A 15,511-nucleotide genomic window follows, 5' to 3' on the forward strand; every position below is an offset into this window, starting at 1 on the left:
AAGAGGAGCTGTATCTTATGCCAACGTAAGATCGATGTTGACGCGAAAATTTCAGAAGAGCATAAGATGGAAGGAAGAGAACTATTTTTGGTGTTTCCACATCTAATAAAGTTACGCTTTTATGATTTGTGGACACGATGTTCCCAAACAAACAACATGATCAGCTGTCTATTAGACGTTTATTTGATGCAAGCACCAATATCTTGTCTCGCAGTAGAAATGAAAAAAATATTTCAATCTTCACTCCTTCCCTACCAAGGCCAGCAAGATATCCATGTAATACCCCGAGGTATCACCGACGACATCGTCCGTCACCGTCGTCTTGAATCTTACCCTGTACTCTTGCTTGATCCTTTTCATGTCGATGTCGGCCCTGGACACGATCGCCCTGGTGAGCGCGTCCTCGTCTGTTCCAAGTCCTAAGATGGAGTACCTGATAACCTGAACAACGAACACAGAGCGTATACATATCATCTCACAGTGAGGACTCGTCTCATCTCCCCCACCACATGATAAGTGAAGATTCCCACGTGTTTGATTGATCTGCGTGCCGTGACGTACCTCTGCGAAGTGCTTTTCAGGAGATGTGAGGCACCAGACAGCAATCTTGAGCATCCTCGCAAACTGGCTGCTGCTGTACTGCTTCATGTCCTGCAACAACAGCAGCAACAACGACAAGAACAAGTGCTTCAGTTCACCAAATTGTTCCAATCAGTTCACATCGAAGAGTAGTTATTAGTAGATATGAAAAGAGCTTAGGCGTCCTTTGGTTCATAGGATAGAAATGTTGTACGAATAGGAAAATCATAGGAAGTGAGATGACATACATCTCAATTCCTATAGAGAAAGAGATGTCATTTGATGCATAGGATAGGAATTTTTTCATTGAGTCTTATCTCATGTTTTTTTCCTCCAAAATGTGAAGGATTGATTCCTATCCTATATAGGAATAGGAATCCATTCCTACAAACCAAAAGGCCTCAAAAGAAAATTTTTCTATGCAAATCCTATCCTATAGAAATCCTATGACATTCCTATAAACCAAAAGGATTAATAAACCTCTTCGATGTCGCTGCCATGTTGTTCCTTGTAGCACCGGAACGTGGCGGCGAGCTGCGGCTTGCTCCTGGTGCTCACGATCCGGACGACCTCGCCGCCGTGCGGCTGCTTCTTCCTCCGGATGGCCTCCGCCAGCTGCGCGGCCTCCTGCTTCGCCACGGCCATGTCCACGCTCCCCTCCGCGCACCGGTACGACCTCACCAGGCTCACCAGCAGCTGCAACAACCAAGAACATTATACAGCACATACTACTCTGGAATGGATTGCTCGGTTCTTCTCCTGGAGTAGTCACCTTCCTGAGCGGTTCTTGGAACGCAGGGCAGGCGGCGACGTCCTCCTCCAGGGAGGATCCATGGAGGGACCGGTACGCGCGGCGGACGGCGAGGAGGTGGTCCGGCGTGGCGGCGCAGGCGGCCTCGATGAGCACCCACGCGTCCCTGTCGTCGCCCCGCCTGCCCAGGGCCTCCCTCGCCAGCTTCGCGTCCCTCTCCGCCGGCTCCGTCGCCAGCAGCACCATCGCTTTCTTCATTAGCGCAAGAACACATCGTCATCATAAGTACTGCAGCAAGCACAGATCATCGAGAGTACGTGCCTGGAAGTGGCCGGAGAGCTCGCCGTGGAGGCGGGTGAGGAGGGACTCCTTGTAGAGGCTGGCGTAGGCGCGGCGGATCTCGGCGCGCTGCGCGGCGGTGCGCCGGCCGAGGATCTCCACCAGGGCCTTCTCGTCCGTGCCCCAGCCTTGAGACGGAAATCGACCGGCAAACTTGAGCGCTTGACACAGATCGCGCAGACATTAAAGAGACGTCCACCCTGCAGGCGGGTCGTATGCACGTTACCTTGCACGGCATTCCTGAGGCTCTCCGCGTCGGCGGCCGGGGATGGCAGGGGCGTCGGGACGGCGATGGTCGCCATCTCTCCCGCGCTGGCTGCTCTCTGCTCTCAGACGCACGCACAGAGGATGATGATTGGATGGAGGGAGCGAAAGAGGAAGGAGCTGCAAGTTTTTCTTGGTAGGTGGGAGCGTGCGGGCCGAGGGCGTGCGATAGGGACTCTAGATCGAACGGTTGGGCCCCGCGGTTCAGTTTTTCTTTCACCGTCTCTAATGTTTTCAAAGTGTGCATTGATCTTGTTTTTTGAATAACGTTCCCTTTGTCAATTTCGCAAGGCAAAGTTCCCTTTTCTGTTAGGCAAAACGCTTCGTCCAATATTACGTATGTTCTCCTTTCCCTTTCTTAGTTGGGGCGTGCTATGCACCAGCTGACTAATCTTTTTAAAAGATCGTCCGGGTCAGATCTAATGGATGAGCGGTCGAGCGGCGCCTCCATCATTGCAACATGGGTCTTGTTGCATCTTTTCTTTGCAACATATGTCTTGTTGCAGATTTTTTTTAACAGAGGTGACGTTGCAAAAGCTTGTCTAATAAGTTGCCGCCATTGATCACCGTCTTTCACCGACGTCATTTTTGCAACACCACTACTATTGCAAAAAAGAAAAAAAAACCACAACAAGATCCTTGTTGCAAAAAATCATATGTCGGGCGCCATGGCCATGGACAAGTTCAAGCACGGGGTTGGGCCCTTCCTTCTTGCCACCAGTCGGTGGTGCCTGCACATAGGTCGCCGCACCAGCAAGGAGGGCTCCCTGGGTGCCAACAATGCCGATGGAGAGGTCGTGTGCCGCTAGAGCGGCGACCGGCCCGTGTGGAATTTTAGCATGGTCGGCGTCCCGGTCCAGATGCATGGGGAAGAGGCGTGCGACACCAGTGTGTGTTGCGGGACGGTCGGCTACCCGGTGTGAGCGGCGGCGGCGGACCACTGTGAGCGCCTTGTCAGATCTACTGCAGGGGATGAGAGATGCGAGAAGGGAAGGAGAGTCGTGGGGAAGACGATGCGGTTGGGCATTGTTTCAAGAATCATGAAAGGTGGAGACGTGCATGGGCCCACAGGGACACGTGTTAGAAGACGCGGCCGCGGGATGTCTTTCCAGTTGGTTCACGTTTAGCATTTCCCTTCTTCGTTTTGATTAAACCCTTCCTAACTCCAGTTTTTCTCATCGATTTTCCTTGAAAACCGTCCTAATTGCCTCAGCTTTTTGTGACTTATCAAATAAAATTATGTTTTCTTAAGCCAATAAATTCTTACCAAATAAAATTCTTAAATTTACATAGGTTGGTAATCATGGATGGGATTCAATGAAAACGTTTATTTACACAATCACATTAGATATGGGCAAGTAAAACACGGGCTAATATAACATTTATATCCAGTTGCAACACATAAACTGCCACACTGGCAGGGAGCAATGCTGCCTCTCAAATTTGAAAGGACAGTACCCAACTTGTCCTCCATTGTGACCCCTCAGGTAAGGCTCTTGAGCAATAAGAAGATTATCGGCCAGCTACAGCTCTACTAATCAATCAATCAACCAATATCTTTGCTGTTGTCAAAGCAACCAGATCGCACTGGTCTCCTCCTTAGTCCTTCACATGCAAGATGGGGTGAACCGATTGTTTTGTCAAAAATAGATCATCTGCCCTTAGTACACACTGCAACAAATGTCAAGAAAAATGGAGCGGTTGCATCCGGTGGATGGTGGAACGCACGACCAAAGCGCGTTTCCAAATCACTCGTTCTCTAATCTACTTATAATCTGCACATGGAAGCCACGAGCACGACGGAACATAATATATGTGTGTGCTTTCCATGAGGATTGGGAGATGATATTGATTTGGTCTAACGGGATTGCTAATTCTCAGTTGACTGAGACTCTGTATTCATGGAATCTTACGTGGAGATCCATGCAAAATTTTCTTTTTAGTTTTTCTTTTTTCTTTTCTACATGTTATGTCACTTGACTTAGACTTGGTTAAGTCTCAGTCGACTGAGATCTAACCACACTCTTGATCTAAATGAGAGATGAGAGTACCCGCAAAAAATAATGGGAGATGAGAGAAAGGGAAAAACGGACATTGTGATTTCTTCTTCTTCTTCATTTTTATTAGCCAGGTGGACACATGCCAGCGCTGGATTGCTTTCCTAATGAACGGCAGTCCCATGTGTTGCCAATAAATTTAGCCGGGACGTTGAACTGATTAACTCATCGATCGTGCATGCCCACACCTATCTGCCCATCTGTCGTCGTTCCTTGCTTACTGTGCAAGGAAACGTGCAGCACGAGTGGCCATCATGCACACCATGAATGCGATTTCCTCGGGTTGTTTTTCTATTAGCGACACACGGCAGGTCAGGGTCTGAATGAGATGGCGCGGAACGGCAATCAGCTAGTAATCTCCTGCAACGTTACCCTCTATCTGGATTGAATTGTAATCAAGTTGGTACGTAGAGTAACATGCATGCATGCACGAGAGACGTTGCAGGATCGATTCGATGGGCAAGGCGGTATAGTATTAGTACTCTAGTAGTATAAATTAACAAGCATTTGGGCCATGCCTGGATGGTGGACGCCTGCGTGCGTCCTCTGGTATAAAGGCCAGCCCGATGCAGCAGTTTCTTGCAGCACAGCCGAGCAGTAACGGCAGCACTGCAGCAGCAGCAGCAGCAGCTCCACCGTCGTCGCCGTCGCCCCTGCGTTCGAGGCCACCCAGGAGAGAGCAGCAGCAGCAGCAGAGCATCGTCAAGGAGGCCACCATGGCCGACGAGCACCAGGAACTCACCAAGGCCTTCTCAGGTACGTACGGCGAACCAAATTATTAACCACTGCACTGAAACTGAAAGGTGTTCTCTTCTTCTTCTTGATCGTTCGCTCACTTTGGGTTTCGGATGCTCCATGGAACGTCGGCTGCAGGGATGGGAGGTCTGGGCGTGGAGGAGACGGCGCTGGTGTCGGCGCTGGGGCGGTGGAGGAAGCAGCCGGAGAAGCGGGCGCAGTTCCGCAGGGGCTTCCCGGGCTTCTTCGCGCCGGCGGCGGCGGGGGCGGGGGCGGGGCCGATCGAGCGCTGCTCCGACGACTACGTGCGGCACCTCAAGACGGAGTTCGCCCGGTTCAAGACCCTCATGGTGCTGTGGGCGATGCACCCGTGGGAGCGCGACGCGCGCTGGGCGCACCGCGCGCTGCACAAGAAGCACCACCCGGTGGCCGTCCTCGTCGAGCTCGCCTGCACGCGCGCCGCCGACGAGCTCCTCGGCGCCCGCCGCGCCTACCACGCGCTCTACCACCGCTCCCTCGAGGAGGACGTCGCGTACCGCGTCAAGGACGCCGCCGCCAACCGCCTGCTCCTCGGGCTCGTCACCGCCTACCGCTACGAGGGCCCGCGCGTCGACGAGGAGCTCGCCAAGGAGGAGGCCGCGGCGCTCTCCGGCGCCGTAGCCAAGGCGGCCCAGAGCGAGCTCGTGGTGCGGGTGCTCGCCACCAGGAGCAAGCCGCAGCTCCGGGCGACCTTCAGGCTGTACAGGGAGCTCCACGGCAAGCCGCTGGAGGAGGAGTTCGGCGGCGAGGCGCCGTGCCTGCGGGAGGCCGTGAGGTGCCTCGAGTCGCCGGCCAGGTACTTCGGCGAGGTGATCGACGGGGCGTTCAAGGAGGAGGCGGACAAGCAGGCCAAGGCGGCGCTGACCCGCGTCGTCGTGTCCCGGTCCGACGCCGACATGGAGGAGATCAAGGAGGCCTACCTGAAACAGCACGGGGCCAAGCTCGTGGACGCCGTCGCCAAGAACACCCACGGACATTACAGGGACGCGCTGCTCGCCATGATCGGGAAGTGATCCATTGAGGCTCGGTCAGCTGGAGCCGGTCAATTTGCTCTCCTTTTTTGCTATTTTACCTTAATTGATTAATCGCTTTTTTGCAGCGACAGATCGTGTTAATTATCTATTATCTACTGCTTATCTTACGTCCAAATGTATGGATATCTCCACTATCCCGCATGATTGAATAAAAATAATTTTCTTTCCAATGTAATGGCTCAACAAAATTTTATCGAGTCGTTTCTTGGAAGGTTGCATGCACGAATCCAGCACAACTATGCTGAACTCATTTGTCGAAAACAACTTTCCTCGGGAAAAGAAACACGTGACAACTCTTTTAATGATTGATAAAAAAAGCATGATCGATGAACACACTAGCACCCCACTCATGAAAAAAAGAGTCCCGTGCCTCCATCCGTCGTTTGGAACATATTCAGCACCCAGTTTTAAAGAAACGAGTGAAATCTGTTTTTTAGAAATAAGTGAAATATGTTTCATCAATTTTAAAATTATTTAAAATATATTCAAATTTGTTCTTGTTTCAAAGATCACGACATCAGAAATCCAAATATGTAAAAAGATTCAAAAATAGATTTTTTTTCATAAGATACAAATAAATTAATATCTCACAGGAAAAATGAAGTACTAGCTTTTCTGTGGGTGAAGAGAGAATCATGTGTCCATGCAGTCAATCTCACGCTCTCTCTCGGGCCTAAAGCTGACACATCTGAGCACCCTTCCTATGCGAATCTGACTAATGGCTTGTGTATTCTACGGCAGATGAAGGCACGGGAGATTTTGCGCTTCCTCAAGAAAAGAGATTCCTACGTGCACGGGAGGTCCGTGCCTCTACCGCGGTTGTTTCCCTTGAAGATCCGAGTGCATGCAAACGCCTTCGCTGTATGCGTCTATCATAGTACGTATACATGATTGTATAGTCATTCTTTCCCATGCATGTTGACCACTTTTTGTGCAGGCGGCTTTGGCAGAGGTCTAGAGCAAATAACATAGACCCACTCCACCATGCAACGCACCACACACCCATGACAGATTTTTCTGTGCAAGTGAAATTGTAAAAAAAATTAAATGAGTGAAATAAGTTTTTTAATGAGAGAATTTATTTTCCTGAAGTTAAATCATTGTTTGAAATGAGTGGAATGTGCTTTTGAAATGGATGAAGCCAGATATTCAAATGAGTAAATTTTGTGTTTTGAAATGATGAGTGAAATAAGTCTTCTGAAACAAGTGAAATATGTTTTCTGAAATTGTCGAAATCAGATTTTTTTTTCTTCTGTATGAGCAAATTTATATATTTTTAAATGAGTGAAATAAGTCTTTTGGAATGAGTGAAATCTGTTTTTCGATTTGACTGAAATCAGTTGTTTGAAATGAGTGAACATTTTTCTGAATTGTGTGAAATGAGTGAAATCGCCTCTTTGAAATTAGTAACTTTTTTAGTTGTGTGGAATAAGTATTTTTGAACTAATGAAATCGATGATTTAGAAAAATATTGAATTGTGTTATTTGAAATGAGTGAAATATGTTGCTTTAAACAAGTGAAATCATTATTTTTGGAAATGATAAAAAAATTGAATTGGGTGAAACAAGTCTTCTGAAATAAGTGAAAGTGTTTCCAAATGAGTGAAATCAGCGTTTTGAAACGAGTGAAATCAACACCCGGTTTTAAAGAGACGAGTGAAACCTGTTTTTTAGAAATAAGTGAAATATGTTTCATGAATTCTAAAATTATTTAAAATATATTCAAATATTGTTTCAAAGATCTCAACATCGGAAATCCAAATATGTAAAAAGATTCAAAAATAAATTTTTTTCATAAGATACAAATGAATTAATATTTCATAGGAAAAAAAAGTATTAGCTTTTCTATGGGTGGAGAGATAATCAAGTGTCCATGCAGTCAATCTCACGCTCTCTCTCAGGCCTAAAGCTGACACATCTGAGCCCGTAAATTAGGCCATGCTCCTCCGAATAAATTAGGACAGTATTTTTGCTAAGAGTTTCTATACATGCTTTCTTTTGCTCTCTAAGCTATCTACTCTACAAGGAGCCAGAGTTACGGGCTCAATCATTTCAAACACTTCATTTTTTTAAACATGTCACAGATCACCATTTACATGCAAATGAGCTTCAAATCATTTGAAATACACTATATATACCGAATGGACCAACTTGAAAAAAAGATTCAGTTCTTGTAGTCAAACCAACAAACACGTAAAAGGCACCAAATTACACAGCAAAGCCGAAAAGCGAGCCTATTCATAGGAGCAGGAGCACCATCCTCCACAAGAAATCTGATCAAGAACAAAAAAGGAAAGTTTCGAAAGAATAGGGGAAGAACAAGAACACGAGAGAAGAAAAAAGAAACACTTGAAAAACCGAAAGCGCCAAATCTACTCAATCAACCATCAAATCCATTCACCAAATCATAAAATAAAAATAGGGGGGCCGGCGCTCTCCCTGCCGTCTGCCCCCATCTTTTTTACCTCACGCACGAGCATGGGCAATCCCAGCTGGATCATTATGAATTTTGCCGTTCATTTGCTCTCCACGGCAATAACAGGGTGCATTTGATCCGCTAGGATTACAAATCAAAAACGATAGATTCACTGCGGCTCGAAACATCTTTGCAACGACAATGCATAAAATTCCACTGGTTGGTTTTAAACCCCGGAGCACTCAACTACAGCTAACAACACCATAGAAACATAGATGGCCCTTTATTACAACATCTAGTCCTTTGTACTCTACTGCGCATTCCAACCCCGGATAGAGAGGGGCAGCAAGTTCTTCCAGTTGTGGCTGGAACACCTCACTCATAATGCCACGACCATCAGCTGCTTCTGTTCATCAAAGATAAGGTCATCAGAAAACGACCCACACGTACAATTAACAGCTTCTACAGGCGGATGAGCAACAAACAGTTTCAGCAGTTGCTGTGTTGAGCCTTATGCAAATTTCATCATAACTAAAATAAGCTCAGTGTTTCAAAATCAAGAGAGGGAGAAGTGTTCTGAAAATAACCCACATGTGGCATAAAACAACATTATCGGATATCCAAAACGGTGCTCGAGCACAGGTGAGCTATTTATCCTGGTTCTTGGTAGGCATGGAGACTGGTGTGCCAGAGTGTATATGGTGTTCAACATGTTCAGTATTTTCTCACTACGGTGTTTAAACAATTTCTGACCGACACTGCGGTGTTTAGACATGAAGGGATCCCACTGGCACATCTTTCTTGCTACCTTTCAGATTCCAAGCCAATGTAGTTAACATTAATACTGCATATGCCCCGTTTATATACTGTGACTCCTGACTTTGTAAAGGAGTGCAAACGAGCAATGCTCTACTGGAATATTTGCATCTATCAACATCTCAGAAAACATCACACCCTTGAAACTCCAATAGATAACACCAATAAAATGAAAATATGACATCTTTCGGAAAAGTAATGTACAGAAAGGAAAAAATAATCAGAAATCACTAACCTTCAACTGGCAAATCATCCCTTAAAGGTTGATCATTTAGCCAAAGGAACCCCTGCACTTGCGAGACCAACATAAGCAACTTTTAGTCCTCCGACACCCAGAATTACCTTGGCTCTGACCATAATCATATGTAAGCTCTGTCATTGGAGGAATATGCTTAATTGCAAAGAAGGCGATGTGTGGATATCCCTCATCACCATGGTCATATAGAACTGGTTGCCAAAAAACATTAGGTGAGCAGCTGTGGTTCATGAAGCGAGCTATGTTACCAGTATGTTTTGCACTAATAATTATTGGCAACTGCTTAGATGATTCGTTTAAGTCAGAAAGACTAGGTTCACCCAGTAATTCTGGTGCATAGTTCCATCTTAAGTTCTGCTCCGAAGGAGGGGTCTCAAAGATATAATCATCTTCTGCATCAAGAGCATTCTTGTCAACAATTACACCTGCATATTCACAGATAAATGTGCCTGCTCGGATTGGATCCCAACTACGCAGGCCCCAACCTCGATCTCCCGTCTTAAACACTTCAAAGTGGATCTGGATACCTTTTTGTACAACCCGGTTCCGGCAATTATGTAAACAAGTGCATGAATCATTGCACTCGTATAACATAGGCATCCGACTAACAAGTATGCCTGAAGCACTGTAAGGAAGGTCACCAGCATTTCGATGCGTGCAAGAACAGTTGTTATCACCGGGTAGACATACGCTTGTGCATTTGCAGCCTTGCATCTTTCTCATTGAGCTTGGGGAATTCATGTAATTAAGTTTAGTTGTATAGGTGAAGTGGCTAGGACCTTTCTCATCGTCAACCTCATTTACAAGGCAGATAGGCTTACTTTCCACACCGTATGATATGTCGTGCAATATAACACGATCTCTAGAGGATGGATTTTCCCTCCATTTTTCAGTCTTCTTCCACACTGCAATGCCATCAGGTTGTCCAGGTTCTCTGAGCAACTTGTGTTTAAACATATTGAAACCAGATTTCCCTTTCTCCACCCAGGCTTCTCTGATCTGGTAAAGGCCATCATATATGTATATCTTACCAGTTGAACAAGTCAAGTCTTTCACAGTGCGAACGACTCTAATGGGATTACCCCTATGCAAACTCCTCTCCAGTGCAAGATTACCTCTCTCAAGCTTTTGGTCATCCTTACCAGACATGCCATGTCCACTGTAAACCAGAACATCTGGATCATCATCTTCGGCATCCTCATACACACCAGCTGACACAATACTAATGGCCACGGGGTCCTCCTCGTTACCAAACTTAGCAGACATATAATCTATCCCTGCCATGCTCTGACTATTTAACCCTACCAGGCACATCTCAATTCTGAAGTAGAACATGTCACCAACCTCGACACCTGGAACCTCTCCAATCCTCTTGTTCTTATTGAGGCGAAGTTCAGCGTTCATCATGATACTCCCAGCCTTCAAGTTTTGCTGCTGCTTTGCTACTTGCTTCACCTCATCCAACTGCATGAGCCGTCGTCGCAGTGCATCAAACATCATAAGCACATTATCTGCGGACTCCCTGGGATCGTCTGAAAACAAAGACGGTAGGTGCAACAGGCTTGTGTCAATTTTTTTAGGCCGTCCACGTTTTGATGTGTCACCACTGTCAACATCTACTGAAAGGCCAGAATGACTTGAAGGAGTCACTGAACTATCAGGCACACGCTTCGGCCGCCCTCTCTTCCTCTTACCACCCTCCAATAAGGTGACTGCAGAAGGAGTCTGCATAAAGGGCTTACTCTCTTTTGAATGAACTGGAGGAGTTGAAGTATCTGGACTATCCTGCACAAGCTTGGGTCGCCGCCCCCTTTTCTTTGTAACAGATTCATGTACACTAGATGCAGGAGGTGTCTGTAAAATAGGTGTACCATCTGCTGCAGGCAATGGAGTTGGTAAGACAGAAACATCTGGCACACGCTTTGGTCGTCCCCTCTTCCTCTTACCAGATTCCTGTGTGACGGCTGAAGGAGGTGTCTGGAGAACAATATTATTAACTTCTGGAGGAGCTGAAGGAACTGAAGGAACCAAATGAACTGTAGGAACCGTTGGAACCGGTTGAACTGGAGGAACCGTTGGAACCGGTTGAACTGGAGGAACCGAAGGAACAGTAGTGGTATCTTGCACACGCCTGGGTCTCCCCCTCTTCTTCTTACCAGATTCCTGTATAGTGGGTGCTGGAGGAGTTTGCAACACAGGGGTAACCACTGTGTTGTTTGTAGTACCATTAGCATTAGAAGTTCCATTCATATGAGCCGTATATGGCTGCACCTGGTTGGGATCTGCAGGAGCGGACAGTGATGTTAACATTGGCGGAACACCACCAGGCATTCCCTGTTCGGTACCTCCAGCATATGGTCCAAATGGGGTGACACAGACAACTGAAGATGAGCTTTTAGGGGTGAAAGTGTGCATCCCAAGCGGTGCAGGGAACATGGGGGTCAGTGTGCGCAAGGGTTTGGCGTCGAGGACTGCTGCATAATCCAACACAACTGAAGCCGGCTGCTGATTTCCAGCCATTGTAAGCTGCCAACTGATCTTTCTCAAATGAAGACTTATGCCAGCAATTCCTTTGTGTCTTTGTCTACAGGTCTACACTAGTCCACAAGCCATACTTCAGAGAAAGCTGAAAAAAAAAATCATTCAGTGCCTTGAGTGTAGAATTCATAAAGAACTTAAACTGTTATTTGTGAAATGCAGATAGTGAAGTATTACCGGCAGATCTAGAAAAAAAATTAAGTCTGATTGTTCATCAGATTACAATTAAAGACATGCAAAATTAATAGCATAATCATGACAAATAATTGTTACTTTTGTAATATTGAGATTGCCCATCCAAAAATGGCATTAGTATTCGACACAATGCTTCCATGGTATTATTTTCTTTCCTAATTTATAAGCTATGGTACCCTAAAAAATAAAAATTATAAGCTATGGCAGCAAAGTATCTTAAAGCTTGTGTATTAGACAGCATGAAAAATCAAAAACAACATTTTTCTGGATTCAGATAGAGTAATACTTACTATTGAAAGTTTTATACACAAACAGTTCAACCATTTTTAGGCTACAAATGGCTCAGAGCTAAGCCAACTTCAAGGAGCGTAGCATGGAGAATGAGTTAAGCCAAAAGGACCTATTAGTAGGAAGCAAATATATGTTTGTTGCTTGCTGTTTGAATATGTGCGACAACAGAACTAAGATTAGACAATAACTTCCCATTTGTATAATATCAAGTCAGAAAAATGGCAAATTTAATACATAATAATTGATGGTGGATTGGTGGTACAAACACAGTTGCAAGTAAACAACCAAAAGTTCAGAATAGCTGGTAATGCATTGATGCTTTAAAATGATTACCCTACTGACAATTAAAAATGGTAACAATTAGTATAACTGACATTATGCCAACTGAAAATTTTATACACAAACAGTTCAGCCATTTTTACGCTACAAATGGCTTTGAGCTAAGACAACTTCAAGGAGCATAGGACGACGAATGAGTTAAGCAAAAAGGACCTATTAGTAGGAACTGATAGACTTGTTGTTTGCTGTTTGAATATGTACGACGACAGAACTAAGATTGGACAATGACTTCCCATTTGTACAACACCAAGTCGAAACGAGCAAATTTTACACATAATATTTGATATTGGTATGAAAACAGTTGCAGATAAACAAACAAAAGTTCAAAAAGAATAGCTGGCAATACATTGATGCTTTAAAATGCTTACCCTGCTGAGAATTAAAAATGGTAACAATTAGTATAACTTTGTGCCAATTGTCATCCATGGGATAAAGGAACTATCATCCCTCAAGCACCCGCATGGCCAAATACCAAGTATTGCAACATAGGATTACAGAGTAACAGCAACCACTACAATTAAACATGGGTGGACACATGTGCACATTGAAAATTGGTTGATTAACGATCAAAGGTAATAGCCAAGTCTTATTATATGCATTCATAGTACAAGACCCCGCAAAGATTGATCTTGTGCACAAGTACAGACTGAGCAAGATGGATCAGACTAGTACTCCACACCTAAACGGCCTGAAAGAAAGCTTTGGATTTGATGGCTCACAGGAAAAGGAATTTAGGAAGGAGGATGACAGGGAAGAGGTCGCCGGCAACTCTGGAAGAGTTCAGACAGGCTTGTGTTAGGCACAAAGGCAGGGGAGGGGGCTGCAACTTGTACGAAAAAGCTATTTTGGATTCACGCACCACGTTGTAGCAACACTTGAGCATGCAAGACGATCATGACACGCGGGCTCGAAGAGGCAGCGTATGTCCCCACTATGTGTGGCCATGTTCCCAGATCCACCGCAAGCAACATCTCACCGCTAGGCGCCAGCCCGCGCATCCTGCCAATGGTTGGCTGACTGACAGCTGTAAATCCACACCGCAGCACTACCATCCCGCCCAAGGTAGTACAAAAATTGCAACCTAGCTTCATTTTGTCAAATTTTAATTTAAATCCCTCACTCTTTATTTTTCTGAATTGTGAATTCTACAATGGGAGACAAAGAGTACACACATGATATAAAGTGATACATACATCACATGCTACGCATACCAAAAAGTGCAGTGCATATAAAGCTCAGTCCATCAAATATGCCATGTGAACAGATGAGGACAGTGCTATAGACCAATCACTCACCCAACAGTTGCAGTCTCACGTGTTGGCACAGAGCACTGTACAACACACGAGAGAAAATTCCCTAAAATGAGTGGAGAAAACAAACCCTAGTCATGGCCAATGTGGTCATTGAACAGAGATGGGACGTAGCTGCGCATCTGAGGAGAGAGTTGCTAACAGAATCCCTGATTGTCTAACTACGCCCTTAACTCTTATATATAAGGGTCTAATCAGGTTTTTCAGTTTCTTATTGCTGTGATTTACAAATGGAGAGATAGACATCATTATGTTTTTAAGCAACATAAGTAATGCCCCCGAATCGGAGAGCAAAAAATGAAGCCAAGTAGTTTCTTGAATTGTACCAGACTACAATCATATCTCAGTTTAGCACAGTGGCTAATGATTTCAACCTATCCTCCATTTCTATCCCAGATTCACCGTGTGGTCTCCTCTTCCTTATCATAGCCGAACGAACAATTACAGCCATAGCTTAAAGACATAGCAGCGAGAGCCCCGAAAACAGCAGCTCCCCTAGTCATCTTTTTCCTCCCAACCATCCTCTTGGCATCTACAATGCGCGTACGCTATAAAAAAATTCTACATCGCACAAGCGAAACAACTCCCATCAACAATCGTATGCGCAGCAAGATACATTCCAAGACCATGTTGATGTAAAACAAACAAAAATCCGGAATCATGTGGACGGCGACATCGATCCACCCACAGCTAGGAAAACATTCTACGACCATGTAGTACGCGGGTAGCAGATCTCCGTTTCTTACCTTGATTAGGAGGGAGAGGAGAGGAGGGAGCCGAGCCCTGCCGTCGCTGATCCCCTGGCCGCTGGTCCCGTGAGCCGCGGCCGCCGGGCAGCCAAGGAATCGCGCCGCCGCGCCGCCACGGCAGGGGGGAGAGACGGAGGGGAAGAGCGGGGAAGATTTAGGGCTTTCTGTTCCCCTCTCTCTGTCGGGTGAGTTGGAGTGGAGTGAGCAGGATGAGATTTGCGTCACGTGCTGTCACGTGTCGCCTGAGCACGGTTAGCGGGGTGGGAGTGGGACGCGTCGGTTCGGCCGATTCGGCGAAATCACTAGCGGGGTGGGAGAAATAATTAGGCCATTGCTACAAATCAAGCAACTGATTACTTCACCTGGGCCGTCGGATCTGTTGCTCCCGAACCCTTCGATCGGTCAACGCAGCCAGCTGAAACGCAGCAGCCGCACCCCCCTCATCAGCGGACCGACCGTTGCACTGCAGCTCCGTCGTCGGGCATTGTAGCTCTACCCTGTCCACCGGCGTGTTGCACTGCAGGTCCGTCACTCCACCGACATTTCGCACGCTGCGTGGAAACATCCCTCGCCGCCGACGAGATCCAGGGATTGCGCGCTCCTCCTCCGCAACACCGGCGGCGTTGCATCGACTTGCTCGACAACCCCAACCGCAGCCAACGGCCGACGGTGCCGACGATGCGGCCGCTCCCGCCATTGGAGCGCCAGCAAGCCGTGCAGTTGCAATGTCGGCGACAGCAGCCACTGTCACGCACTAGATTGCAGCAGCCCGCCGGTTACAGCATCAACTAACCCAGTTGCAG

General features: G+C 46.4%; 3 protein-coding genes across 3 annotated transcripts; 1 reads left to right on the top strand and 2 right to left on the bottom strand.

Moving 5' to 3' along the window:
- Window positions 1-69: 69 nt before the first annotated feature.
- Window positions 70-1,986, bottom strand: LOC125552737 (annexin D3-like). The gene is made up of 6 exons (XM_048716408.1): window positions 1,896-1,986; window positions 1,652-1,797; window positions 1,352-1,582; window positions 1,060-1,275; window positions 562-651; window positions 70-441 (listed from the first exon to the last, which is right to left on the bottom strand). Exons 1-6 carry the CDS (start codon window positions 1,969-1,971, stop codon window positions 241-243), a joined length of 960 nt encoding a protein of 319 aa, XP_048572365.1. The 5' UTR covers window positions 1,972-1,986; the 3' UTR covers window positions 70-240.
- Window positions 1,987-4,495: 2,509 nt separating this feature from the next.
- LOC125554178 (annexin D4-like) lies at window positions 4,496-5,815 on the top strand. The gene is made up of 2 exons (XM_048717772.1): window positions 4,496-4,746; window positions 4,864-5,815. Exons 1-2 carry the CDS (start codon window positions 4,557-4,559, stop codon window positions 5,775-5,777), a joined length of 1,104 nt encoding a protein of 367 aa, XP_048573729.1. The 5' UTR covers window positions 4,496-4,556; the 3' UTR covers window positions 5,778-5,815.
- A 2,356-nt stretch (window positions 5,816-8,171) lies between these two features.
- Window positions 8,172-14,942, bottom strand: LOC125552739 (histone-lysine N-methyltransferase, H3 lysine-9 specific SUVH1-like). The gene is given in 4 exon segments (XM_048716410.1): window positions 8,172-8,311; window positions 8,313-8,323; window positions 9,373-11,912; window positions 14,706-14,942. Coding segments are annotated over 3 exon segments (2,553 nt in total). The 5' UTR covers window positions 11,807-11,912; window positions 14,706-14,942; the 3' UTR covers window positions 8,172-8,203.
- Window positions 14,943-15,511: the final 569 nt, after the last annotated feature.

Source organism: Triticum urartu, chromosome 4, assembly GCF_003073215.2.
Source record: "Triticum urartu cultivar G1812 chromosome 4, Tu2.1, whole genome shotgun sequence".
Classification (NCBI taxonomy): Eukaryota; Viridiplantae; Streptophyta; class Magnoliopsida; order Poales; family Poaceae; genus Triticum; species Triticum urartu.

What these genes read in the sequence shown, in the direction of transcription:
- LOC125552737 (XM_048716408.1), bottom strand. Translation starts at nt 1,971, where the DNA reads ATGGCGACCATCGCCGTCCCGACGCCCCTGCCATCCCCGGCCGCCGAC. An exon ending in CCTCAGGAATGCCGTGCAAG is followed by an intron (nt 1,798 to 1,895) that starts GTAACGTGCATA and finishes TTCCGTCTCAAG; the next exon opens with GCTGGGGCACGGACGAGAAG. An exon ending in TCCAAGAACCGCTCAGGAAG is followed by an intron (nt 1,276 to 1,351) that starts GTGACTACTCCA and finishes TGGTTGTTGCAG; the next exon opens with CTGCTGGTGAGCCTGGTGAG.
- LOC125554178 (XM_048717772.1), top strand. Translation starts at nt 4,557, where the DNA reads ATGCAGCAGTTTCTTGCAGCACAGCCGAGCAGTAACGGCAGCACTGCA. An exon ending in ACTCACCAAGGCCTTCTCAG is followed by an intron (nt 4,747 to 4,863) that starts GTACGTACGGCG and finishes CGTCGGCTGCAG; the next exon opens with GGATGGGAGGTCTGGGCGTG.